The following is a 10,596-nucleotide window of genomic DNA, read 5'->3' on the forward strand; positions in this document are numbered from 1 at the left end:
AAAAACAAATTATAGTCCCACTAAGCGCAAACCAGATGGGATGGCGTATCGCTGCAGAAAGATGTTGTAGCCATGCTGGTTAAGTGTGCCTTGAATTCTAAATAAATCACTGACAGTGTCACTAGCAAATCACCCCAACACCATCACACCTACTCAATGCTTCACGGTGGGAACCACACATGTGGAGATCATCCATTCACCTATTCTGCACCTCACAAAGACACAGCGGTTGGACTCATCAGACCAAAGGACAGATTTCCACCGGTCTAATGTCCATTGCTCGTGTTTCTTGGTTCAAGCAAATATATTCTTATTATTGGTGTCCTCTGAACAGTTGATGTTGAGATGTGTCTGTTTCTTGAACTCTGTGAAGCATTTATTTGGGCTGCAATTTCTGAGGCTGGAAACTCTAATGAACTTATCCTCTGCAGCAGAGGTAACTCTGGGTCTTCCTTTCCTGTGGCGGTCCTCATGAAAGCCAGTTTCATCATAGCGCTTGATGGTTTTTGAGACTGCACTTCAAGAAAAGTTCAAATTTCTTGACATTTTCCGGATTGACTGAACTTCATGTCTTAAAGGCATACCTGTTCATTGAAATGCATTCCAGGTGACTACCTCATGAAGCTGGTTTAGAGAATGCCAAGAATGTACAAAGCTGTCATCAAGGCAAAGGGTGGATAATTTTAATAATCTCAAATATAAAATATATTTTGATTTGTTTAACATTGATTTGTTTAGAGTATGAAATAGCACATATGGAATCATGTAGTAACCAAAAAAGTGTTAAATAAATTGGGGTATGTACGTACAGTCACTGTGGGAACGACGTCCTTGATGCTCTTATTGATAAAGCCAGTGACTGATGTGGTGTACTCCTCAATGCCATTGGAAGAATCCCAGATCATATTCCAGTCTGTGCTAGCAAAACAGTCCTGTAGTTTAGCATCTGCTTTATCTGGCCACTTTTTCATAGACCAAGTCACTGGTGCTTCCTACTTTCATTTTTGCTTGTAAGCAGGAATCAGGGAAATAGAATTATGGTCAGATTTGCCAAATCGAGGGCGAGTGGGAGCATTGTACCCGTCTCTTTTGTGTGGAGTAAAGGTGATCAAGTATTTTTCCCCTCTGGTTGCACATTTAAGATGCTCATAGAAATGAGGTAAAAGCTATTTAAGTTTCCCTGCATTAAAGTCACATGCCCGCCCTGTGTCCTCTATACCTGCATCCCTTTCTCTTGCCAATGACGGGGATTTTGGCCTTGTTGGGTGTCTGACGTACATCCTGGGCGTCCTGCTTGTTGAAGAAAAAATCTTAGTCTAATCCGAGGTGAGTGATCGCTGTCCTGATATCCAGAAGCTCTTTTTTGCCGTAAGATTCGGTGGCAGAAACATTATATACAAAATAAGTAAAAAAAAAAACAACAAAAAAACACATAATAGCACAATTGGTTAGGCACCCGTGGTTCGGCAGGTAGCCTAGTGGTTAGAGTGTTTTTTTTAAACGGCTGCCATTTCTTCCGCCACCATTTTCAGGTCTCTCCAGAGATGTTCGATCGATTTCAAGTCCAGACTCTGGCTGGGCCACTCAAGGACATTCAGAGACTTGTCCCAAAGCCACTCTTGCATTGTCTTGTCTGTTTTCTTACGGTCGTTGTCCTGTTGGAAGGTGAAACTTCGCCCCAGTCTGAGGTCCTGAGCGCACTGGGGCAGGTTTTCATCAAGGATCTCTCTGTACTTTGCTCCGTTCATCTTTCCCTCGATCCTGAAAAGTCTCCCAGTCCCTGCCGCTGAAAAATATCCCCACAGCAAGATGCTGCCACCACCATGCTTCACAGTAGAGATGATGACAGCTTTCCTCTAGACGTGATGCTTGGCATTCAGGCCAATGACTTCAATTTTGGTTTCATCAGACCAGAGAATCTTGTTACTCATGGTCTGAGAGTCTTTAGGTGCCTTTTGGCAAACTCCAAGTGGGCTGTCATGTGCCTTTTACTGAGGAATGGCTTCTGTCTGGCCACTTCACCATAAAGGCCTGATTGGTGTAGTGCTGCAAAAATGATCTCCACAGAGCAACTCTGGAGCTCTCTCAGAGTGAACATCGGGTTCTTGGTCACCTCCTTGACCAAGGCCCTTCTCCCCCGATTGCTCAATTTGACTGGGCGGCCAGCTCTAGGAAGAGTCTTGGTGGTTCCAAACTTCTTTTATTTAAGAATGATGGAGACCACTGTGTTCTTGGGGACCATCAAAGCTGCAGAAATATTTTGGTACCCTTCCCCAGATCTGTGCCTCAATATAAACCTGTCTCGGAGCTCTACAGATAATTCCTTCGACATCATGGCTTGGTTTTTGCTCGAACATGCACTGTCAACTGTGGGACCTTATATAGACAGGTGTATGACTTTCCAAATCATGTCCAATCAATTGAATTTACCACAGGTGGACTCCAATCAAGTTGTAGAAACTTTTCAAGTATGATCAATGGAAACAGGATGCACCTGAGCTCAATTTTGAGTCTCATAGCAAAGGGTCTGAATACTTATGTAAATAAGGTATTTCTGTTTTTTATACATTTGTGATAATTTCTACAAACCTGTTTTAATTTTGCCATTGCGAGGTATTGTGTGTAGATTGATGAGGAAAATGTTTAATTTAATCAAATGTGAAACAAGGCTGTAACATAACAAAATGTGGAAAAAGTCAAGGGGTCTGAATACTGAACACTGAATGCATTTTTCAACCATTTCCCATCCTAAAAATTAGGAATAAACAAAAGTTTTGATTTCTTGTCAAACAGATGGAAAAGGGTATTAGAAATACATGAAAACACAATAATGTTGAAGTAAAGATCCCTTCCAACTAATATCAACACTGATATTTAGTTTGCAATAATATGTTTATGAAACATTGCCCTGTGCCTTAAAATTATGTTACCAGGGCCTCCCGGGTGGCACAGTGGCGCACTTCATCGCAGCGGCGCACTGCATCACAGCGCTAGCTGTGCCACCAGCGACTCTGGGTTCGTGCCCAGGGTCTGTCGCAGCCGGCCGCGACCGGGAGTTCCGTGGGGCGACGCACAATTGGCCTAGCATCGTCCGGGTTAGGGAGAGTTTGGCCGGTAGGGATATACTTGTCTCATCGCGCACCAGCGACTGGCCACTGTGGCGGGCTGGGCGCTGTGCGCGCTAACCAAGGTAGCCAGGTGCACGGTGTTTCCTCCGACACATTGGTGCGGCTGGCTTCCGGGTTGGATGCGCGCTGTGTTAAGAAGCAGTGCGGCTTGGTTGGGTTGTGTTTCGGAGGACGCATGGCTTTCGACCTTCGTCTCTCCCGAGCCCGTACGGGAGTTGTAGTGATGAGACAAGATAGTAATTACTAACAATTGGATACCACAAAATTGGGGAGAAAAGGGGGTAAAATTTAAATAAAAAATGTATTTTAAAAATGTGTTACTAAAAACTCACATATTTGTTTTCTATTTTCTATTTTATCTCCCGCGTGAGGAGGGAGGACAATGGAAGTTCAAAGAAGTAACAAGTAAAGGTAGACCTATCAATTAGTTTTAGGGTTTTTACTGATATCAATTTTGTTTATGAATTATGAAGTGATTAAAACTAAAAAGTCTCTTTCCAAACCGGTAACAGAATTTCATAACAATCGTTAACGGAATTTCTGCAATTGAATTGGCTACAATGTGAACTCATAGTAGTCACAAAACACAGTTGGGTCACCTGCTACTGTCCTCCCTTCCACTAGCATACTGTTATGTTCAGCTGATAACTGTTATCTTTCTCTTTCTGTGTCTGGTGGTCAAAGCATTAGTGTGAAAAGTCTGGACAACCCTTCGCTCTCTCTCTCCCCCTCTTTTCTCTCTTTTTCCAATTAATGTCACTTCTCCCGGCTCTTACTGACGCCTACTCATGAGCCCCCTCTCTTTACATTTACTGTAACCAGTACAGTACAGTACAATAAAGACAAGTAGAGTATAGTTCAGTACAGTACAGTAAAGAGAAGTAGATTATAGTTCAGTACAGTACAGTAAAGCGAAGTAGATTATAGTTCAGTACAGTACAGTAAAGACAAGTAGAGTATAGTTCAGTACAGTACAGTAAAGAGAAGTAGAGTATAGTTCAGTACAGTACAGTAAAGATAAGTAGAGTATAGTTCAGTACAGTACAGTACAGTAAAGACAAGTAGAGTATAGTTCAGTACAGTACAGTAAAGAGAAGTAGATTATAGTTCAGTACAGTACAGTAAAGAGAAGTAGATTATAGTTCAGTACAGTACAGTAAAGACAAGTAGAGTATAGTTCAGTACAGTACAGTAAAGACAAGTAGAGTATAGTTCAGTACAGTACAGTAAAGAGAAGTAGATTATAGTTCAGTACAGTACAGTAAAGAGAAGTAGAGTATAGTTCAGTACAGTACAGTAAAGATAAGTAGAGTATAGTTCAGTACAGTACAGTACAGTAAAGACAAGTAGAGTATAGTTCAGTACAGTACAGTAAAGACAAGTAGAGTATAGTTCAGTACAGTACAGTAAAGACAAGTAGAGTATAGTTCAGTACAGTACAGTAAAGATAAGTAGAGTATAGTTCAGTACAGTACAGTACAGTAAAGACAAGTAGAGTATAGTTCAGTACAGTACAGTAAAGATAAGTAGAGTATAGTTCAGTACAGTACAGTACAGTAAAGACAAGTAGAGTATAGTTCAGTACAGTACAGTAAAGACAAGTAGAGTATAGTTCAGTACAGTACAGTAAAGACAAGTAGAGTATAGTTCAGTACAGTACAGTAAAGAGAAGTAGAGTATAGTTCAGTACAGTACAGTAAAGACAAGTAGAGTATAGTTCAGTACAGTACAGTAAAGACAGGTAGAGTATAGTTCAGTACAGTACAGTAAAGACAAGTAGAGTATAGTTCAGTAAAGTACAGTAAAGACAAGTAGAGTATAGTTCAGTACAGTACAGTAAAGACAAGTAGAGTATAGTTCAGTACAGTACAGTAAAGAGAAGTAGATTATAGTTCAGTACAGTACAGTAAAGACAAGTAGAGTATAGTTCAGTACAGTACAGTACAGTAAAGACAAGTAGAGTATAGTTCAGTACAGTACAGTAAAGACAAGTAGAGTATAGTTCAGTACAGTGCAGCACAGTCCTGTAATTTAGAGTAGAGTAGAGTTAAGTACTGTAGACAGTAGATCACACTAGAATTGAGTACACTATAATGTACTCTACTCTACTATACTTAACTATACTCTACTTTACTGTACTCTACTGAGCTGTACTGTGCTGTTCTTTCAAGTCCAAACTTGTGAAACATCGATGTCTATGATTGGTTAAGATTTGGTCAGGACCAACCAAATTTGGTCTTGTTTGGTGGCAGAGCTCATTAGAAAAATAGCCAGTGGGTAGAATAATACCCACATTGGCAAATTAGGATATTGCATTTTTCCACCTTTGTGTACCTATTTAGGATATATCACTATGAAGAGAATGACATTCATATCCATAATTATGCATTTCTGTGTAGTACAGATCAGGGACCCATGATGAAAATCAGTTACCACAATTCTGTTACCGGATGTAAACCCACTTCACTTACTGTAGTTCAGAAACCAAAATAAAAAAATGTCAAACTCATGGTGTCATGTCATAGCTGACACCCTGTTCTTTCTGCAGGCACCTTTGAATCTTAAAGGAAAACTACACCCCAAAACTATTTTTGGTATTTGTTTCATTAGTCCATTGTTGATATAGTCCCAAAATGTTTTGCATGTCAGCGATCAAGTATATATCTTGAAAACGTGATTGCTGACAAGCAAAATATTTTGGGACTATATCAACAATGGACTAACAAAAGTGTTGTTTTGGGGTGGAGTTTCCATTTAATAGGACCAGAAAACATGGTCACATAAAACAACTGAGGGAGATTTTACTGAGATTATGTTAGCAAATTTAGCATCTGCACAGTTCTTCTAGTAAATGTGTTTTTGTAACAATGTCAGTGTAAATTGTTAAAAATAGTCCTTGTGCATAGAGTTGTATGGTTTGTTAAACTTTGAAATCAATGTTTTTTGTTTGGCATACATTTAAAGTGTCTGCGCACAGTAACAGTGGAATTGCCCAGGTGCCATTCAGTCCTATAGAGGATGCAAATAATAGAATTCATCATGGCATCAAACCTCATCAAAACATTTCCTTATTCATAGTTAAAACTCCCTCTGCCAACTCAGAAACAATAGCCTTTATATAAAAAAAAAACAAAGAAATGACATCTCCCTCTTGTCACGCAGATAGTGACAATGGCCCGTTTCACCAACTTGACACAGTTTTGACTGTGTCCAGGGCCAGGCTGGCAAAAGCGGAGCTGTGCCAGTGAAAATAATCAAACCAAGCATGTTGTGATGCAGCAATACTGTCACTGTTCAAGTGCTACTGTCTGTGCCTTAGTATGGTTCACTAGTGCAGCTCCTTCACAATGTTGTGCACTTCAACCTGTGACATCTCTGGCTGGCAGGTTATAGATCAGGGATGGCCCTCTGATATATATATATTTTTTTTTTACTCAGTCAGGGTCTCAACTTACTGGTGTGAGTTAGAATAGTAGAATACACAAGGCTCAATTTCGAAATTTGGTAGTGCATCAGCAGTGTTTCTCTTGTTATATCAGTCACTGATAGTTGGTCAATTAGCCCATGTCAGCTAAATATTTTTAGATCGGTAACTTAGTTTAGTGGCCAGCTATCTAAAATTGTTTTCATGGTTGAATTACTGGCTGGGGGGGTGGATGTGAGTACACAGACCCGCGAGCAACTGCGACCCTTATGATGAGTTAAAAAAAAATTGTGGCCCCCACCCCTATCAAACTTGCCCATCCCTGTATTAGATGAACAACACAAAAACTCTCTCTGACCTAGTCAAAGATTGAAATACATGTGTGCGCTGATGAGTGATGATGAAATGTATATATGCATTTATATTAATAAAGTGTCCATTTTGTACTTCTATTTTTGCAATAACACCCTCTACACTATCACAGACATTAGTTCATGAGTGAGTGGTTTGACTTCTTTCTTTTTTTTACTAGGGCTTAGCAGCAATGGACACATAACAAGCTTCAAGGATATTCTGATTCGATCAGCATTTCACAAACATAACTAAAGGTAGTGTCTGTTTCAAACTGTATCTACCCAAATAAGAATAAACCAATCAGCAGTTACATGGAGTCATCTGTCATTTTCAAAATTGAGAAGATAGAAACAAAAATATAATATAACAACAAGAAAAACTATGACTTCAGTAACCCTGAGAAAATGACACCACTGTCTGTGGTTTTTAGAAAACAACAAAAGATGAACAGGAACTTCCACAGAGGTATGTTACCTTTGGTGCTAGCAAGCCGAGTAAAGGGCATTCCTTACTAGAATATTGTTATTTTTAGAATTATACCAATACAAACAAAGTTAAAAACCCAAATAATTGTCAGAAAAAAATGAACATACATAATGAGATCTAAATCATTCTACGAGATTATGGTTATTTTCTGTCCTGCTGAATACAGATATCTGTATGCCTATTATATTTACACATCTTAATGTTTTGTAAACAATGGAGGAAAAGCAACCAGGTGATAACTTTTGATACATTTTCACTTAACTATGTTTTGATAAGAATCTATGAAAGGCGTTACTGCTTGATACAGTGACAACATCAACCAAAGAACCTTGCAGGTACCAATAAACTGCTTTATTACAGTGTACTGACGTCAACATACTCGCTGAAACGGTTCCCCATTCGCTTTGCTTTACCTTGAGGGCGTGTATCCACACACACACATCATCCCCTAACTGAAGTGACTCATGTAGTAGGCTATGTGACTTGGTATTTTCATGATATCTGAAATGTCTAGTAATAGATTAATTACACAATTTCTACAGTATATGGGCCGCAAGAACGTTTCACCTGGTTATCACACAAACGTTTACACACAACGTGTAGCATGGCTCTAAATCACTTTAGAGTCGAACCTCTTGATTTACGGATTGCTACTGTATGGACATAAGGCGCACACGCTGACGAAACTTATTAATATCTATCCAACATTCACTTTCTTTCAGTGATCCCTATACAGCCAACATGTGTGACATATTCCAGGTAGTTTAACTTCGACCTTTCCTAAAGCTTCCTACATAACTTCAAAGTTTAATAGGCTTGGCCAACTAGCTAAATAATTAAAACTGCTGTGTGAAAACAGCCCTATTGTAAATAAGACGATATAATTGTCTAACTTACCAACGCCATATTTCTCTTTTTTTGTTGGAATCCAGCGGGTCATTGTGGGGAAATGATAGATAAATAAATAAATAAATAAGTGAACTGCTGGGCGGATAATACTTTTCTAGTCCTAAACACTACAGTTCCGCCATCATGACTTCAAAAGGGGGGAGGGGCGAAATCTAGGACGCTATGCAATTGAATCCAGCAGCGGAGCGTTGCGGTATAGGGATGCGTAATTTGCGTAAAACGGTCATTCAATTACCAAATTGTGCCAATATGCCAACAATGTCAATAAGAACAATGTAACACAACCATACTTCAAATAAGTGATAAGAGTAACCTACACTACACTGTCTAGTAGGCTAGTGTACAGTGGGCTACCTTTCACCATGAGTACATGGTGCAAAAGCAAACTGTATGGGCACATGACAGAATATGTAATTGCCACAACTAGAAGTATAAAAACGTTTTGATTTGACGTGATTCAACCATTAACAGTTTTATGTTCCTCAGGGTCGGGAATGTGAAGAATCCACTCGTTGTCATACTGCACAGTCTTTAGTGGACACTGACAGAGGGTGTGGTATGTGTGTTTGTAACAGTAGCCTGCTCTATCATCATCAGGTTCACACTGTTTATATTTTAGAGGATGAGTCTGTGTGAGGTTACCATTCATGCATTATGTAAGTTTGCATCAATGCATGCATTGATTATAATATTTTATTTATGACAATGGGCAGAGATGCCACACCCTTCCCCTCTCCACCCAATGAAGCCATCTGCAGCTGCTTAGTGGATCAGGCCTGTTATTCTACTTAGCCATTTGTCTTCACATCATGTGTTGCTAATAGCACTTAACAGAACAACCAAACGTTGCTGTCAATAACCATTAGCCATCCATTTACTTTGCTGTTCCCCTTGACAGCTTGATTTAGCTCTCACTATTTGGATTGTGATTTCTCTGTGTATTCTGTGCAATTGCTATTAGGTTTTAAGCATTAAACATTATTTGGGTTTTGCCAACCATCACAGATTATATCTTGATTTGATTCTGCAAAATGTCATATTCCCATGGAAACAGCAGGGTAACTGCAGATGGCATGAGTAGTCAGCCCATGGAATTATTGCAACAGTTTCTGGTACATATTTACATAGCACTTACAACTGCTATGCATGTTTGTGGCATGCACAATACAAAGGATTTGCAATTAAAATCACAATAGAGAAAAACTGAGTAGAACTAATCTTAAACAATTATTCGGTGTCGAGAGGAGGTTTAGCTACAATTAATGTTGTTTTTTTTGCTTGGGAAATGAGTATGGACATTTTTTGCAGAATATACTGTTGTGCTGGATGATTTATGTGGCTGAATACAATTAAAAGAGAGAGAGTGCTTTAGACTTGCATGGATTAAAATAATACATCTAAATCTACAGAAATGTTCAGCTCTCTCACAAGCCCCATGTAAGAGGTTCTAGATGAGAGAGGTGAGGGAGCCATGGTGCTGTATCCCCTGTCAATGCCAGACAACTCAACTGGGGACAGAGTGACTGGACTAAGGGAGGGGAAGAGAAGTTTGTTGTTACAAATCTATTGCATGTAAAAATGTCAACATGCAGTTACACAAATCAGCAACGTACCTACACTGTAATTACACTGTACACCTTCCCTTATTGTAAAGTGCAACCAATAGTTCTCTTTGTTTGACTTGTTCATTGTCTGTTTTGCTTTACTAAGCTGCCTCATCTAAGCGATTAAAATACTGGACCACTGATGGTTTATGTACTTAAGTTCTATTGAATAATTTGACACAGTTTTGTTGGATCTGAGCATTTTTGGTTAAGTGATTTGTGTATTCTTAAAAATGCACAGGAACATCCTAATGTGCATCACAAATACAGTGAGCCAGTAGAAGGTCATGTTGGATTCAGGCAGATGTATTGGACTAGCAATGAATCAAAGCCCATTTCTAAATTCAGAGTAGGCCTTACTTTGCATAGTGTAAACAACTAGGCTAGGTCTGCAGATCTTTAGTAATATTCAGGTGTACACTTTTTGCCACGTAAAAAACTTCTACAAATATAATCACAAACAGAAGTGGAATCCTTTCATTTATTTATATAAAAAAGATCCTTTGACATTGTCACGCCCTGACCTTAGAGAGCCTTTTTATTTCTCTATTTGGTTAGGTCGGTGTGTGATTTTGGTGGGCATTCTAGTTTTTCTATTTCTTTGTTGGCCCGGTGTGGTTCCCAATCAGACGTCATGGTCGGTTTTGTATTTTGTTGGAATTCAGTATTAGAAATCATGAACACTTTCCAC

General features: G+C 39.2%; 1 protein-coding gene and 1 non-coding gene across 3 annotated transcripts in view; both read right to left on the reverse strand.

Moving 5' to 3' along the window:
• Positions 1-8,653, reverse strand: part of LOC110525627 (dedicator of cytokinesis protein 5) — a 51,641-nt gene extending 42,988 nt beyond the window's left edge. For both annotated transcript variants that reach the window (XM_021605911.3, XM_021605910.3), the window contains exon 1: positions 8,290-8,653. In XM_021605911.3, the coding sequence (XP_021461586.3) occupies positions 8,290-8,332 (43 nt within the window). In that variant the 5' untranslated portion in view covers positions 8,333-8,653. The remainder of the gene's footprint in view (positions 1-8,289) is intronic.
• Positions 8,654-9,711: 1,058 nt separating this feature from the next.
• On the reverse strand, positions 9,712-9,844 carry LOC118965120 (small nucleolar RNA SNORA49). Its single transcript, XR_005052451.2, has one exon. It is a non-coding gene; the product is annotated as a small nucleolar RNA SNORA49 (small nucleolar RNA).
• Positions 9,845-10,596: the final 752 nt, after the last annotated feature.

This window comes from Oncorhynchus mykiss, chromosome 6 (genome assembly GCF_057628025.1).
Source record: "Oncorhynchus mykiss isolate SJ-2025 chromosome 6, ASM5762802v1, whole genome shotgun sequence".
Classification (NCBI taxonomy): Eukaryota; Metazoa; Chordata; class Actinopteri; order Salmoniformes; family Salmonidae; genus Oncorhynchus; species Oncorhynchus mykiss.